Genomic DNA, 18,080 nt, shown 5'->3' on the forward strand with positions numbered 1-18,080 from the left:
TATCAACTGATGAGGATAACTTGGTGTTGACCTTTATTACTGTCAAACAATGTTTCCATTATCTTGAGATTATAAATTTTCACTCTAACTGGTTACAGCAATTTGTCTTCATCATTTTGTAATAACACTTGTTAACCATGTGAGCTGACCTCTGGTCATTTTTTACCTTTTCAAGTTCATCTTTAACTTTCCCATCAAAAAGTTGCACTCATAATAATTACGATGAAGACCATAATTTATCTTGCAACAACCAAAACGGTAACATTTAATACTTGAGAAGCAATTGAAAAATTCGGAAAAAATAAATTTCTTTACCAACAATTATCATGAAAAAAATGGTGTTTAATTGAGGTTTTGTTGTCTTGACATTTGTTTCAATAGAAGGTGAAAATTTGTTGAATTTGTTTTAATGTTAATTTTTAATCATTTTTGTCTTTTTGTTTTTTGCTTTCAAAGGAGGAAGCAGTCGAGACTCATCAACCTGCGATCGACGATCATCGCCTGATTATGTTAACTGTACTCATGGTGTGGATGATGAGGAAGATGATGGTGTTGTTGCAGATCATGAAGGTTTCCGTGAGTGTGACTCAAGTCCTGATGCTGGTATATCAGGTTGTCGTCCGGTTGATTATGAATCAAACTCGCTGTCTCCTGAAATGTTAATGGCCAACAGCAAGACAACCAGTAAAGGTGGCAACATTAATCACAGGCGGACTCCTTCATCATCATCATCATCATCATCGCCATTACCGTTATCATCACCAGTCATTGGCCAGAATCCAAAGTCTTGTTTATCTTCTTCTTGTTCACCAGTTTCATGTTCATCTTTACCATCTCCACCTTGCTTGTCATCTTCACCTTTACCGCACTCAAATGAAACAGTTTCATCTTCAACACCAAAACCATTAAAGTCGTCGACGTCTCTTGAAAATGGCCAACACTGTGAACCACAATCAGATAACGGTAATCATGCAACTGAACCCGATTCATTAGAAGAGTTCATTAAACATGAAACTGAATGTGCTCAGTCCAACATTGACCCCAATTGTGACACTCATAAAAGTCAACCTGATGATTGCCCTTCTCAGCTGATTATTGATTCCCTTACAGACAGTGGTTTATGTCAAAATTTATCATCATCATCTTCATCAGACGCTTTTGATGAACCATCATTGCCAAAATCATCTTCAAATGATCAACTCATTGAAAATGTAACTTCATCATCACTCTCATCCATTAGTGATTATAATAAAATAGATAGTGGTGTGAATCAAACTGATGATTTACTATTGATTGTTGATTGTCCCAACGATTCCAAGGGAAACAATCTGATGACCAATTTGGATTCATCATCATTACCCTTAGCTCCTTCAGGTTTACCCTCGTCTTCATCTTCTTCTCACAACATTGTCTCCAACAATAATCAAAATAAATGTTTCCCAACTCATTTTTATGTTAATAACGCTGATAATAATAATGATGATGATGAACATGTTGACGATGATTCAGTTGATAATGTCACTCAAAATGATAATCATGATGTGCACAATCACCAAAAGAACGATATTGAGATAACTTCCACCATTGAAGGTTCAGCTTTAGCTAAAGGTAACTAAACTCTTTTACCACATTTTGCTTTCAACCAGCATAACTTTTACCAATATTTTGCTTCTTTCTTTCACTAAATTTAACCGTTTTTTTTTGCTCTCTTTCCTCTTTTAGGTATCAATTGTGGTGATGGTATTGATCGACCAACTATTATTGGACAATTGGCTAAACCTTCGGACAATGAAACAAATGGATCAATGTTGATTAATGAGGAAAATATTATTGAATTGAAATCATCTTCAACCTCACCCAGAGATAGTAAACTGTCTCTTGTCAATGATCAGCCAGTTTCAATGTTGGTCAATTACGATGAAAGTGAACGATTTGATTATCAACCTTCACCTTCTGATGAAGCCAACAATTTGCTGCTAATTAAATCTAATCAACCACTCAACTGTTCAATTGAAACATGTTCTAAATCGTCTTCACCCGCTGCTTCCCCTGCAACCTGTTTACGTCCCTTGGCTGGTATTGTGGGTAAACAGACTGGTAAAATTGTACGCCGTGAATCTTGTGGGATAATTAAATCATCGGCTGAATCAATGATTGCCGAAGAGATTCGCCAATTGAAGGAACGAGAAGAGGAACTTGCTCGAATGAGATTGGCAATGTCTAAACAACAGTCGACCGTCGAGGGTCACCAACAATTGAAAGGAGGATCAACTATGTCACCATTATCAGTCTCTTCAAGTTCACTTCATCTTACCAATTCTTCAGCTCACCACCACCAACCTGGACATCATTCGGTCAACTCTCATATTCACCATCAACTGGGTAAATCAACACCCTCACATTGTTCATCCATTGATGGTAAATCAAGTCCAGCTCTATCCGATCTTTCCTCTTGTTCCGTTGGAACCATTTCCAATGATTCAATTGATCCAGTCCCATCCAAGCCAATTAGTCTGGAAATATTGTCAAGTAAAGTTTCCGGATTGCTCGGTGAATCTCCAATTGAACGAGAGATTCGCATTTCCCGAGAACGTGAAGCCGAATTAAAGGCTCAAGTAAACTTGACCCGATCCCTGTCCAACTCGATTGTTACCAATGATCAACATTTATCAACAATTCAACAGCAAACAACAGTTAACCAATCCAAATCAATGGTCGTTAACCTGACTGGCAAAGAAGGCCTTACCAATGGTAATCCTGGTGCAGTAAATGGTGAGCCTGTTGCACCGTCTAATGGTCCACTGAGTAAATCATTGTCAGTAGATGAAACAATTGTTACCTCAGCAGGAACCAAGTTGCCCGTTTTCAAGCAAAACAGTTGTGGTGCGGCAAATGCGGCTGATATCCAGAAACTTTTGGCAACCACTCGAATTCAGCAGGAAATTGAAGAGCAAACCCAACGCGAATTGGCTCTAAAAGCAACCGGATCAATTAAAACAATCTCACAAGAAAGGACTGATATTGAAAAGGCTGGGTCAACTTACTCATCCATTACTCAAATCAATACAGCTTCAAAAGCAGCAACAACGTAAGTTGCACTTTTGTCACAACAAACACCTTTGCAAATAACATTTACAATTGAAACTATTGTTTCAACTCTCACAACTCAATTTACTTGTTTCTCTGATTCCCATACCAATTAACAACAATTTACTTAAATTTACATTGAATTTAATCTTTACTTTTAAACCCTTCAACTCTAAAAAGGTCAATCAGTTTGCACTTTTCTCATCCATTTAACCACTATTTGTAGTAAAAAATGTTTCTAATTGAAACATGATGGAAATTAATATCATCAGAAATTTGTTTTCTTCTCAATTTACATTAACCTGATTTATTTTTAAATCTTACAACTTTATTTCAATCTAATCATGATGTTCAATTTCCAACTTAATCTAATCATAATCCTTAACCAATATGATTTTTTGGTCGCTATTTTGAACAATTTGCCAGTTGAATAAGACAAGTGTATCAAAAAGATTGCAATAATTAACTTGATTTTCTTCACAAATAGCACTTTTAAATGGTAATCATTAAGCAACCCAAACGTTAAATGATATTAATTAGTCAAAATTTCACATTTACCTGTTTACTTTGAAGGAATGTGAAACAAAAATTAGTCCTTTTCTCACGAAATGAATTATTATCATTGAATAATAATGTTCAGATTGAAATCTTTGAAATTCAATAATTCATTTCATTATATCAGCCAACTTTATCTCAACAATTGACCCTCTGCATTGAAAACACACACAAAAGTAAACTTTAACCTACTTATTAGTAAAATAGAGTTGGAATGATCATGGAAAATGAATGTTGGACTTTAATAATGAACTGAACATTGACAAGCAACAAACAAAACCAAAAGAAGGACAAACAAAAATTTAATGATGAAGATAATTGTCCCAAAAAATTGAAACTCTAATGAATACAATTTAACTGCTCTTTATGATTTCAATTTTTGCCAACCAAAATAGATTACAATTACATCTTATTCAGGTTAAAATCATCTTTATTTAATTATCATCACCATAATAAGATTACATCGACATTACACTGACCTTAAGATTGTCATCTGAATGGATCAGAAAGACATTAAAGTAAAGCGAAAATTCAATGTAAAATGAAATGTAAAACCCAATTTAAACCCAAATTAACCTTCAATCTTTTATCGAATTTTTGAAATGTAAAATTTGAACAATTAACTAATTTGTTTTTTCTTGCTTTCTCAATAGTTTAACAAGTAAACCAGAGGAACTTCAAACTGCCAAAGCCATTGAAACTCCTTCATTATCAGGTCATAATGGATTATCAGGGAATGTTTCAAACTCTATTGGATCATCATTTTCATCTTCACTGGTTAACCAGTCTAATCAAGTGAACCAAATAAATAATATAAATACTGAAAATAATAGTAATTATAATATAAGCATTATCCAATCAAACAAGCCAACGCCACCATTGCCACCACCAGCACCATCATCCGTATCATCGTCTACATCTTTTTCATCTTCCCAATCATCTTTATCGTCCTCTTCGTCTTCTTCGGGTGCAACAATAACATCAATTAGACGAACTGGTTTTCAACCTTTTATGAAAAAAGGTTTAACCAAAAGCATTTCAATGCACAAATTTATCTCCTCCAAAGGTAAAACTGCAACTCCAACCGGTAATCCAACTTCATCTGCTTTCTACCCATTGGCCTCACCAGGTGACCTTTACAATGGTGACCTACGACCACCCATTATGGTTAAAGGTGATAAAGGATTTCGTCGAGGTTCAGTTTCAGCTGAATCCAAGATTCAAGAAGAGTTGAAGGAGATGAAGGCTCGAGAAGAGGAATTAAGGTAAGAAATGAAAAGCCAATGAATACAATAAAACCTTTCAATCTTTACTTCTCATCCTGAACCAACTTCAAGTCGTAATTTCTCAATATTTTGCTGAATCTTCATTACAATTACTCTAATTAGTTGAACCTCTTTTTCATCTTCAATTGCTACTTAAAATTATCAAAAGTAATTATATTTACCTCTTAATATTAGCATCATATTTCGCTCTTAATAACCAGTAAAAGATTAGCTCAACCAAATAGAGAGAGAGAGTGAAATGATTGTAAATCTGAATCAATATAATCAGTTAATCATGCTCTAAAAGACCACCCAATGATGTGGAATAAATTTGTGGTTCCAAAATGTAATTTGGTTATTTGAGTTGTTGCATGAGAGGTAAAAGATGATGATTCAGGTGATTCCTATTGATCAGTCAACTTGATGAAGGATTAGATGCATAAAAATGTACAGCTAAATACAGATGAAGATGAATGTAATGCATTTGAGGTAGAAACATTTTCTGGTTAAAAAAACGGTGAAATCGTTTTTTCTTACCAAAGTAGCAATTGAAACATGCTAATCAATTGACATAATCAAATTAACGTGTTCAAACCTTTAAAATTCATTTTTACCCTTTTCTCTGATTCGCTCGATAATGTGATTAATCAAATGAATTATTTACATTTGATTGAATAACATGAATTTATTTTTATAAATTTGTAGCAAATTTGACAAAAAAAAAGGTTTTTTTTCAAGTTTCATTTTTCACGATTCAATCAATGATTTAAAGTTGCTTCTAATATTACAGATTGAGTTTTGAACGGTAAAGTTGAATAATGAATTAGATTATCAAAGTGTTAACTATTAATTACGTTTTGTTTGTCTCATCAAAATGATTAACTTTTAAAATTAATAAATGATTGATGGTTAAAATGAGCAAGAAAGGTTTACTTAGCAAATGTTCACAATTTAACCTCTCAATTTGGTTAAAAGGTTGAAGTGATCAATTCATCACAATTGTAAAGGTTAACAAATGAATAAATGAACAGCAATTTAAATTCATTTATCCTCCTACAAATGATTAGTTTGATTCAACATTGAACATTGATTAAAGCTTTTAAATTATGTTGTTTCAAGTGTAATTAATCACTTTACCTGACCAATCTACAAGGTGGCCAATGAGTAAATTTTAATTCTGTAATCAGGTTTTAACCATTTGAATACTTCTGCTTACGGCAAGTCACGATAGCTAATTTGATTGATTTACTTTGATCAATAAATTTAAATTAACCATTTTTGACAATATTGATTTACAATCAGAAGATAGTTTAACCATGAAATCTTGATTCTGTCCAATTGTTATTTAAATTGGTTTGATAAGTTTATTGACTTCAAAGCGTAATTCAATGTTGACAAAAATATTGAACCATTCAGTGTTTAATTGTAGTTGACAATGAATTTGTTTGTATTTTTACAATTGAATTGAACAAAGCAGGATTATCATGATCAACTTGGAAAATTATTAGACCAAGAAAATGTGAATTAGTAAATTAATCGAAACCGGTAAAACATTTTCTGCTTTTCTTGATTGATTAATCAGACATTTCGATCACTTGTGATATCTGATTTCAATTTCAACTTTGTATTACAATATTTAATTGTGAACATTGTCTTGATAACAATAATAATAATCAAAAATGCCTTCTTTTTCCCATTCCTCAATTAATATTATAATTTTGTGTAGGCCTTTGGGTTTGGCTTTTTTACCCAATTGTTTGATTCACTTTGAGCTTACAGGTTACAATAAAGCATCACAAAACTTTGAGGTTCAATTGTAAGTTACTTTCACTTGATTGAAATGAATATCCAACAGAGTGAACTGAACAATCTGATTTAAAGCAAACCATTCCCATTAAGTCCATTTGAATGAGAGAGAAAAAAGTGATTCTATTATGATTTTAATTTCACTTTCAATGTATAGTGATAAACCATTTATTAAGTGTTGTTTACTCATTATTTGATTTGTAACTTTAATGATATTGTATCCAAATCAGTTTAAATAGCTATTTTGTCAGCCCTATTCATTAATTTTTACATCTCATGGTGAATACTGTATGATAACAGTGAAAGTTTATGAATCTTTTTGGGTTTGGTTTTCAACAATTTTTATATATATATTTGAATGATATAAACGCCTAATTAAATTGATGTTGTATTGTTGTTAATTTCATCCGAGTTGGTGATGCTTGATGCAATTTAAATAATAATTAACCTCACCTGAGGCGAGTCTTGTTGATAAAGATTCAGTTTTCCTCTTTTTGCTTGACAACCTAATCAGTTTGCTATCAAATTTCCAATCCAATAACGCTTTTATTGTTTATGAATCAGATTGATTGTCAAAACCCAAATTTTGAAGATCTTGTATTACGATATTTAATTATAACAATTGATATTCACTGTGTAATCAAGTCTTTTAAAGATGAGTGTGTTTTGTGATCAATTGTTTTCATGTCACTTGATGGTCAGTATTGCTGGTGTTTCACTTACTGCATTTGGTTCAGTATGTTTTGAAGTAGAGATGATTATATTTCTTAATTTTAATCAAATTTTGTTTCCTTTTTTTGATATTATTTTCTTAGACGGCAACGAGCCAGATTAATGGGTCTCTCGCAACCTAATTTGGCTCTTATTGGTAGAGATGATGATGAAGAAGGTGATGAGGATAATGGTACCATTAATGGTAATGATGGAGATGACAATGCTGGTCAAACTGTTGGTCTAAATGGTTCATTGTATGAAGTTGATGCGGGCTTGAAACGGACAACAAGTAACCCAAATATTTCACATGAATATGATAAAAAAGTAAGTCTTTTCATTTGAAATCAAAGTCAATTATTAATGTTATTGTTTCCTTCTTTCATCAGGTGTGCCAACCATTTGGAAGTAATTCAAAGCCTCGGAAAAATCCATTAATTGCTCAATGGGAGAAGAAGATAATCAAGGATAATCCAAATTAGGAACCAAATTAGGAAAATTGCAAGATTTCTTTGTCAACCAGAGACGATCAACGGATTCATTAATGTCTATAAAAGCTTGAAATGTCTATTATTCAGCAAAAGATTCATTCATTTGCTTCCCTTTTTTCGCCACTTTATAATATTATATTCATGCTTTTGGTCCGTCTATGGACATGAACGAATTAAGGTTTTAATATAAATTTATTAATACTTTTTGATGGAAAGATAAAATAGGAAAAAAAACAAAAAAATATCAACAAGATTTGGGCAGTTCAGAGTAGTGTGTAAACACTGACTTGATTCACTATTCATTGTCTTGATTTGGTCTTGTTAAATCTCTCTCTGTTGTCTTTTTTAACCATTCTAGCTAATTTACCTTATTACCTTTTTTTGTATCCATACACACGTTTTTTGCTTCCTTTTTGTCAAAATTTATTGTTAATCCAGTTAATTGATGATGATTGTCATTATAGGAGATACCACGATTCATTGTCAAAGCCATAATTGATCAATCATTGATTGTCACCAAGAATCTTTCAATGTTTTATTATATCCACATTGCCTTAATGTTAGAAAAAATTCCCTTCTTTTGAAAGGTAAAATACCTTAAATGAGAAAAAAGAGAGAAAGAAAGAGAGAAAATCGCATTTACCTTGCCTTCTTTTTTACCCAATTCTTTGTGATTATATTTTATATCCAAATTTTAGAGAAATGTCTCAATTAAAATAATAAAAATAATATAAACTTACATGTTCACTTTAGTTGTTTGGTTTCAACGTTGATTATTTCATTCAAGAGTCGAAACTGATTCCTGACACTTACTTTAAAGTTCACCTTTACACAAATAATAAACGGGAGAAATAATTTAGACAAAATTAGTTTATTAATAGCGTGTAAGATGGAAAACAATTAAAACGTTTATAAAATGTTTTATTAAAATCCTTGTTAATTCCTCTTTCATTGTTTACATTGAGTACCCATTTAGTGTATATATAGCTCGGTAGATGTCGTTGTAGATGGTTCAAAATTGGGTAACTTTAACGGTTTTTTCTGGTTAACTTTTGCGCAACAACAGAGACTATCCAAATTACTGACTTTAACCATCCATAGTTAATCTTAACTTGTTTAGTCGACTGTCAAACTTTGTAATGAAACCATTAAATAGTTTAAACCTTTTATGGTCAAGTTAAATGTACCAAGAAAATAGGAAACCCAAAGAGATGGATAAAATTGTTCTTGTTGACTTGATTACGTGAACTTGCCAAACTATGGTTTCATCAAAATTTGCTTGTGAAATTATTCACACTCACCAAAAATTGACAAGTGGTTAACACTTTGGTTACTTTTTTGTGTTTGCTTTAAAAGAAACAAAAGTTTGCTGGTTTTACCAAAGTGGCTGCTGCAGCTTCCAAAAAGTTAAATATGACTGGGACAAACAGCACTGGAAAAACTTTGGTCACAATGACTTGTAGTGCTGGTTCAGCGGGAACAAGTGCATCAACCGATACCCATTCAAATTGTACTTTTCCTGGTACCGCCATTTCAACCACACCGGAGCCAAAATCAAGTGGAAGTTTACCTTCAGGTTCAAGATCAGAGATTCATTATCCCACAGTTCTTCACAGTTCTTCGGGCATTTATATGACAAAGAAAAAGCGTAAACTGGTTCGCTTCTTTACCGTTGTGGCCTACATGTTTGCTGTATCCCTGGTAGCCATTGTTTTATCTCTGTACTATGTCTTTCTCTGGAATCCATATTTAACCTCATTGCCACTTGGACATAACGATACTTTACCAGGTTCCCATCTTAGCCCAAGAGCGGACAGTTATCGACACAATTTTCAGCCAAACAACAACAAAACCAATACTGTTGTTCATGACAAACCCTCTATTATCACCGTCAGTTTGATGCCTGTTTTATCTATTCAGACAGAAACACCATTGTCATCTTCCCTGTCATCAGCATCTTTAACATCATATTCATCTTCATTTTCATCACATTCTGAGCCTTCTTCGCCTTCATCGTCTTCTATGTCTTCTTCGCCTTCTTCGCCTGCCTCACTCGCTTCGCCTTCTGCTTCCTCCTTTGATCCAGCGTTGGACTTTGCATCTTCGTCATATTCATCGGCGTCATCTTTTTCTCCCTTGTTAGACTTTTCCTCATCAATCCCTTCATCTTCTCCTCCCTATGTCTCCTCATCTCAAGATATCATTTCTTCCTCTATACCCTCACCACCTTCATCTTCCCCATCCTCTTCAGATTTTGTTTCTGCATTTTCCTCTTTCATTCCCTCTTCGTCAGATTCATCAGCATCTTCATCAACAATAGACTGGATCATGGACGTTACCAATTCCCCAAACAACTCTCTCAACTGAAAAGCAAAGAGGAAAAGATGACAAGCCAATCCGATACAGTTTCTGGTGCTGAAAGTGGAAGTGTTTTTTATCCCATTTTTCAATCCGTCATCATCACATGTTAAATTAATAGCAACTTGTTTATCTTTTGAAAGAAGAGCAACTTAATTCATCACTTTTATGCCTTTCTTTTCCAAAAAAACATTCTCTTCATCATAACAATCTTGTTATACTCATTACGAGCAGACAAAAATTTTATCATCAACATTCAACAAATCAACAAATCTCAAACACAAGGATCTAAAAAGCAAAGTTTCAAGCATCAAGGAAACTGATTAACAAATTGTGAAGCGCATAAAAAACCCAAGTTATTATTAGCTACAATTCCTATTCCAAGAGAGGAATTCCAAGACATAAACAGATGCCCAAAACCTTATTAAACGATAAAGCTTAGTATTATGATAAGACGCAAACTGATATTAGGCCATTATAATACAATCGCAATCCCAAAGCTTTTCATTATAATACCTAAACAAAATGGAGAAAATGTTAAAAAATTTGAAATTTTTTTCGACAAAGAGATGTAAATGTACCAATTTGGAAGTGCAATGATTAAATAAATCATCTATTTACTAACTAACAGTTTGATATTAAAATTTGCAGTTTTTTGACAAACCTGAAACCAAAGTCGGATTAAAGGTTATTTATGTTTGCAAGATTTGCGGTTAAGATTACGATTTAAACAGTAAACAGTTGAAGATGAAATTGCAACATAACTGAATCAAGACTGGGAATCCTGAATAGTAATGCCTAAAAAGAGAAAAAATGTTTTTATATTTCATCCGGATTCTGTTTTTGTTTCAATGTGTGTGTGTTTATAATAACATCAATTACCCAAGAGAGAAGGAACCAGATGAAGAGAAAAATAAACAACATTGGAACCAAAATAGTGGCAATAATAGCGATGATGATAATAATAATGATAACATCGCAAGTTGAAAACAGAGAAGAGCAAAAACTTCTCTTAAATAAACAAAGTTCAACTTTAAATTCAACTTTCATGATAGCAGCTTTGGAATGAAAGGGAAAAGATAACCAGAATTAAAGCTCTACAAGATAAACTTGAAAAAAATGAACCCAAAAATGATTGTCAATAGAAATGGAATGAACAAGTAAAAGGAGAAAAGAAAAGCTGAACAAAAAATAAAATTCGTCTACAATTTAACTCTAAATTTAGCTCTGAATTCCTGAAACTGTGAAGCAAGAACTTTTGTTCAACATTAGACATGAATTTTGAAAACTGAAGAAACAAGTTGACACACATTTAATAACAATGTTTGCAGTTAGTGTAACATTTTTGTCCATTTTTGTTGTCCTTTTTTTTGACTAACATTTGAAGAGTTCAAAGTTGAGCTTGAATGAATAAACAATTGGTTTAGTTGGAATGGTATCATGGAACGAAGGGAAACATTTCCAGCATTTCATCTTCTTCCATGTTTAATGCCACTGTGCATATAAAGTTGTTTTATATGAGACAAGATTCATTCCCTGTTAAGTTATCCTTCAGGGTATAGACGTTTAAAGGCAGGAAAAGAGGAAAATGGCAAATTTTTTGGGTTACCAAGAAAACATTTTCACTTTCAATTTAACTTTGCTTTAAACAATTCACTTTTCACCATTTGCCTTGTTTAATTTGCTTTTAGCCAAACAAATTTTATTATTATTATTCAATGATTTTAATGTTCAGCTTCACTCCATCGATCCAAATATTCATGGGAAAACTCAACTCTCAAAGTGACAACATGTCACAACATCTTGAGATTCAGAGAAATGATTTACTTTGCCTTTCCATCTTTAACCATTTCCACTCATCATTTGACCGACATGAAATTGAATTACATCTTGATCGTCTTCTGTCATTGTTAGATGAACAATTAAAGAAATTAGATTTTGATTAAGTCCATCAATTGATTGGCAGTTTATTTCGGCAAACCTTTTGTTTCTAAAACAATTACATTGACAGAGCAAAAGATAATACAAATGTAGTAAAAATATCTCAAGTTAGCTAAAAAGAACCAGAATTTTTCGATTTTTAAGAGTTGAGTGAATCTTGCAATATCAACTACTGACTGGACTTGATCAAGTCGATGTCACATTTTGGTAATTTAATGAGTCCATTTGATTTACTCATCAATTTAGAGTTGATTCGTTTGATTTATTGACTGTCAAGTTTTTACTTGATAAATATTGATACTAAATATTAATCTGATGAAATGTGAAATGTTTGGGGAAAAATGGTGAGAAAAAGTGTTTTTCTGTTTTGTTTGCTTACTTGTCTTAATCTGCAAATTCATGAGCTATTCATTCTTGTTAAATGTTGAAATATTGTATCAACAATAAATGTAATAGACTTGAGTGAGGCAAAAATGAACTCTGTTTTTTTTCAAAATTGAATATCAAATGAAGGATAAAAGTTGTCAACATTTTTTGTTATCAAATTGCTTTTCATTGAATTCATCAGCATTTGCTTTGATTGAAACTGATTGCACAAAAAAAACTGGTTAGCGGTTAAAGTTTTCACACTGAAATTGATTTCACAGATGAAGAGCAAGATTATGTAGCGTGATTGCTTTTGATTACATTGAATCAAATACATGACATGTTACAAGAGAATCGGTTTAAAGTGGTGGAAAAAATCAAGTTGCGATTGTTGCCATTTGAATGCATCAATATCTAATTCATCATCAATTCCCAGTTCAACTTTATGTGGTTAAGAAAACATTGCTCAACTGGGACGCATTCATATTCAATCTTACAATATCAAGTTGCTCGGCTATAAGTAATGGACCTTTGAATCGTAAAAGCTCGGAGTTTCTCAAATATTTTCAAATCGACTTCTTACGATTATAATCAATTGAAGATGTTGAAGTGCAAATTGCTAGTATGGAAGCCTTTGAGAGTTTGCCTCCTCACTGATTTGCTTGAAATTTTGCATGCTAATGGAAACCTTCGTTTAATTCATTTTTGTCCGAAGAGACGAACCACTGAAAAAAACTTCAGAGTCATTTTGCTACTGAGCCTTAGGCTCCGAAAATTATATTTAATGAACTAATAAACTTTATTTTTCAAAAATTCATCATTGATTGAAAATTTCTTGAGGCACCGTCATGATGATTGGACGTCGAATGGTCCTTCTAACATAATAAACATTATCAAGTTTAAGAAGTTGGGCAATTGATGTTGATTATTTGGATGGCGAAAACGGTACAGCGGAATATCGCTAATCGGGTCATTTATTCAGAAACTCACATATTGATAAAAATCAGGGAAACATTACTCGTAATGTTCAATTTCGTTTAACTTACATAGATTCTATAATTTTCTTGTATTGATGGCATATTGTCTTTTATGAAATATTATTTAATATTTAGCTGATTTGATAAGTTGGCAAAAAAATAATGTTGAGTTGTAAATGTTTTTGAAATGCGATTACACCTTAGTTTTTATCCTAAATTGCCTAAACTCTGTGACTTGTTTTTTCGCATTGGATTATTTGCTATTCACATGCTTAAGTCTTGATGAAAAAAAGATTTAAGTATTCATCAGAGAATTGCAGATTGGAAATTTAAGTATTTAGAACTTTTTTGGCCTTTTGTTGATTGAATTAGCAATTATTTGCGTGGTGAAGGATGGCAGTCGTAGGTGTTAACTCGTTTAATTGTAACCTTACATAAAAGTTGCAAAGACGCAGAAAGGCTGTAAAAAGTTCATGATGGTAAATCTAATTTGATACATAAATGGTTAAATAAGTAATTACTTAATAGTTTACAAGTTTCACTAAATTAGTAAATTTAATTTAAGTTTTACCCAAAACAATTAAAGCTTCACACCGTCAATGGTCAACTAACCACCAAAAGTCATAAGCATTTCAGTAATAATTTATGAAAGCTTAACAACTTGACTCCAACAATTTTATGCTTAAAACCCCTTTCCATGTTTAAAGATTAAACTCTAAATGTTCAGCATTCAAACGTGAAATCTGAATTTTTGTACAATTTATGAACATTTTACACATTATAACATCATAAAAGTTTTCTTATGCAATCTACAGTTCAAAGAAAATTCTGAAAATTCATTCTTAAAAGGAACACTTTACAGAAGAGAAAACATTTCGTCAACTTGAGGTTCAACTCAGCATGAAAATATGAAGGCTTTGTTTTTGGAAAGAGGTGAAACTAGAAAATAAACTCAATAAGATTTATGTGGAACTGATGAGGCAATGAGATTTTTGTCAGAATTTTTCAAGTCACTTTTGACTTTGCTTCAATTGAGTGCATTTCTCACCCACAGAATCTTGCAACACTTTCATGGTATGCTTTTCATGGGTTTATTATTTCCAGAAAATCAAGAGAGTCAATAAAGCTCTTAAACAATTACTTGAGTTTAAAGGTTCAATGAAATGTGACTACAACAAATGGTCAGTATTAATATATCAAATGTCAATGACATTTATTTGTATTTTATCGCTCTTATTTAGTGATCATATTGAATCTTGAGATTGTCCATTGGTTGTATTACTTCAATTGTATTATTGTTAGCATTGGTATGAGAAGAAAAGCAAAGATGATTAAATGAGCAAACTTTGCTTTTCTAGGTACATTCATGTTTGCATTTGTATTGCTGAAAAAAAGGGTTTATCACAACAATTTAATGCAAATAAACCTTCACAATGATCATTTTTACAATACCAATAAACATGGTTAAGTGTTCCATTAGATGATACCAGACCATTAATTTTGTGTTTACTGTCTATTATTCATGGTTATTCGACAATTCAACAAGATTAGTCTTTGTTCTTGGTGATAATTTGACTGACTCAATTCTGGCAATCAGGCTACATTTTTAGCTAAAATTGTGCATTCATTAATCCAGATTAATCCAGCATCCAATAAATTGGACCCGGAAAAATTTCTGATTCTTAAGCTTTTGATACACAGTAAATTAAACCCTCAATTAATCCCGGAAAACAAATGATAATTGTGAATGTGAACAATAACATTGACCCTTATGAAGTGTTGTAAAGTCAACCTAACAAGTGCAACATGCTAGGTCGACTAACCAAACCTAGTCAGCCAAGCCACATGAACATCGTTGAACATAGAAAGATATACTTTTGAGCCCACTCAATGAACAAGACCTGACCTAGCATGGGAGTCTCTTAGGTTGTGCAGATAAACTATAACAGGCTTCGTGCATAACTGGATTTATACGAGCAAAGGGTCGACTCATCAGTAAATGCTAAACCTAAGCGAGTGAACCTCTTAGGCTGACTTGATGAGCTTCGTCAAGCTCAACTTTGTGGCAGCCATTTCCATTTGAAATGATGGCAATTTCAGCTAATCTAAATACAGGATGAATCTAGCATCAATCTTAATTGGTGTATTCATGCGAAATGGGTGAGCAAAGACTCGTTAATCAATCACTTTGCCTAATGGCTTGAAATTTTTTGCTCTCTTCAGCCCAGCAAAGTTCAATCCTTAATCGATAAAGTTTTTATAATACAAACTATACTTTTAAATTATGAAAACTCATCAGAGCAAATCCTATCTGAAAGATACTCAATTTCCTAACGTTCAAAGGTTGATAATTTCAATTAGATCTATTAATTGCTTCTCAAATTGTTATTCAGTGTTGAGTTTAGGCAAAAAAGTAAATAATGAAAAAAAGAGCTTAAAAGCTTTTTTCAGCGATAATGATATTAAATATTCAATTCAATAAAACTATTCATTAATCATTTCTTTTTTTCTGTTTTCATCAATTTATTCATCCTTCCATGAACATGATGAAGGAAAAATTAGACTGCCTTAAACGAGATAATGCCTTTCAATTAGCAGATCCAAGAGAATGGCTAATCAAGATCAAATGATTAAGAACAAAAAACGTCGCTGCAAAAGTGTAAAGCATCAAATGACAACATGACCATGATTGAATAGCCATGTAAACATAATGAACAATCCAAGAATCAATAGCAGATTTCGTCGTCTAACAAGTTTCCAATTGAATTGGAGTCTTAAAACTGCCAAAAATGAAAATCGTAGAACAGATTTGACAGAAACTTTGTCAAAATTTGTTCCTCTTTTCTGTTATCAATACAACAGCTGAACAGTTTTCATCTTTTATCCTTTTTTTTGTTCACCATCAAAGTTCAATTGAAATTTATCCAAGTTCAGTTGAGGGTGAAAAAAGTAAATCTGACAATTGTAAATAAGGGAAAGGAAACAAGAAGAGAAAATAAGAAAAATATATTTCCAACTCCCAGTGAAAATGGATAGGCTTCAAATTGTTGAAATGAGTTGAAATTGGGTTCAACAAAAAAGAGAAAATTTCATTTTCCGTTTTCATTTCTATGTTTGTTTTTCTCGTCATTTTTCAAGCCTACATCAGTTCGTCTGTTTCAACATTGCCAACTAATAATTCAATCGCCATGGTAATTTGATGCTTGTTAGTCAATACCATTTATCCTCATCTTTTCCTCTTCCCTTTCATCTTTTCAATTGACAAGTAAAAGCAGAACTCTTTTCATGGTTCACATTTCACCAGTTTAATGGATCAACTTGGATTGGCAGTTTCGTTCTGAAACATGATGAAAATTTCGCCCATATTTAAACTTGAAATTTACTCAACAAAGTTCCATATTCAATTTCCAGACGATCATATTTTCATTTCAAATCAATGAAAATGGAATGAAAAATTCGATGCAAAAATGAAAGGCTTGAGTTGCCAGAATTGGGTCAGTTTATATTCATTTACTTCGTACTTTTGCTGACTATTGTTTATCAGTATTCCAATTCCCATTGAGATTGTTCATCAACACTGGCAAAGGAAGAGCAAAAATGATCACGTAATGGTTAACTTAATCAAGCTTGATAATAGTCTTGAAGCTGGGAGTGAAAACTCCATGTTTACTCTTATAAACAATATTATCATTTTAGACATTTGATTTATTCGTGGAAAAACAAAAATCACTTGTAATGTAAATCGAGTGAAAATGCTATTCACTAACCTAAATAATGATAATTCATAACAGTTATTATTTACCTAAACCATTGTATCCAAAAGGAAACAATTTCATTATAATATTTGGATTGATCAGAAATGAGAAGAAAATGTTGACCAATATTTCTCCAATTCTTTGCTTCATCATTATCATTAGACTTGATTGTTACATTTCCAATGTTCTGATGATTATTGTTTCATTGAAGCCTTTCTTCGTACATGATCAATGAGCTTCATTGAGACGCTTGTGCAGGGAAACATACGTGTTGATGAATCCACATTTACCTTGACCTAAGATTGACATTGATTCCAAGTAAACATGAAAATTCGTCGAGAAATGACTTTTATGTTGAGATCAAAAATCGAGTTTCTTGTTGCCATTCATTGTCATGTTGTTCAACTTTAACTGTTTGTAAATATTTGCTTTGTCTACATTGAGATTGTTAATTATTAATGAAAATCAAATAGCAATTAGTGGTTAGTCTCAAAGGATTTGTAAATGAACCTGTTGAAGATTTGGTTTCGAGATTTGCAAAATTCTCATGGAAAATCTTCGAATCTTGGATTCGCTGAGAATAGGTTTTTTGTAGTCAGACTGGCAACACCTTTCGTTGTCTGGTTCGTATGTTTCCTCGTAAGGTATGATATTGGGTTATATTTCAATGTAATTAGACTGAGATACTAATTTATCAGTTGCTCCAATTTAGCACAATGGGATTCAATGATTGCTAAATGATATATTCTTGCACTTAACTATTATTAA

At 32.3% G+C, this 18,080-nt stretch overlaps 2 protein-coding genes and 1 long non-coding RNA gene across 6 annotated transcripts in view; 2 read left to right on the forward strand and 1 right to left on the reverse strand.

Annotated features, from left to right (window-relative positions):
* The window catches only part of LOC107364939 (uncharacterized), a 25,432-nt gene extending 16,778 nt beyond the window's left edge, over window positions 1–8,654 (forward strand). For 2 of the 4 annotated variants that reach the window (XM_089269755.1, XM_089269754.1), the window contains 6 exons: window positions 457–1,608; window positions 1,723–3,088; window positions 4,296–4,708; window positions 4,772–4,907; window positions 7,529–7,751; window positions 7,814–8,654. In XM_089269755.1, the coding sequence (XP_089125881.1) occupies window positions 457–1,608; window positions 1,723–3,088; window positions 4,296–4,708; window positions 4,772–4,907; window positions 7,529–7,751; window positions 7,814–7,906 (3,383 nt within the window). In that variant the 3' untranslated portion in view covers window positions 7,907–8,654. Of the gene's footprint in view, window positions 1–456; window positions 1,609–1,722; window positions 3,089–4,295; window positions 4,908–7,528; window positions 7,752–7,813 lie in introns of all 4 variants that reach the window. The other 2 variants (XM_015932394.3, XM_015932393.3) reach the window with 1 other exon arrangement.
* LOC149093603 (uncharacterized) lies at window positions 8,089–8,894 on the reverse strand. Its single transcript, XR_016200224.1, has 2 exons — window positions 8,656–8,894; window positions 8,089–8,511 (listed from the first exon to the last, which is right to left on the reverse strand). It is a non-coding gene; the product is annotated as an uncharacterized LOC149093603 (long non-coding RNA).
* Window positions 8,895–8,993: 99 nt separating this feature from the next.
* On the forward strand, window positions 8,994–10,901 carry LOC149093604 (uncharacterized). Its single transcript, XM_089269756.1, has one exon. The coding sequence runs from the start codon at window positions 9,329–9,331 to the stop codon at window positions 10,280–10,282; it is 954 nt and encodes a 317-aa protein (XP_089125882.1). The 5' UTR covers window positions 8,994–9,328; the 3' UTR covers window positions 10,283–10,901.
* Window positions 10,902–18,080: the final 7,179 nt, after the last annotated feature.

This window comes from Tetranychus urticae, chromosome 3, assembly GCF_039701765.1.
Source record: "Tetranychus urticae isolate SD_2017Ah chromosome 3, NJAU_TeUrti_SD_1.0, whole genome shotgun sequence".
Taxonomy (NCBI): Eukaryota; Metazoa; Arthropoda; class Arachnida; order Trombidiformes; family Tetranychidae; genus Tetranychus; species Tetranychus urticae.

Bases quoted from the DNA above. Each gene is read 5' to 3' on its own strand.
- LOC149093604 (XM_089269756.1), top strand. From the start codon at position 9,329: ATGACTGGGACAAACAGCACTGGAAAAACTTTGGTCACAATGACTTGT.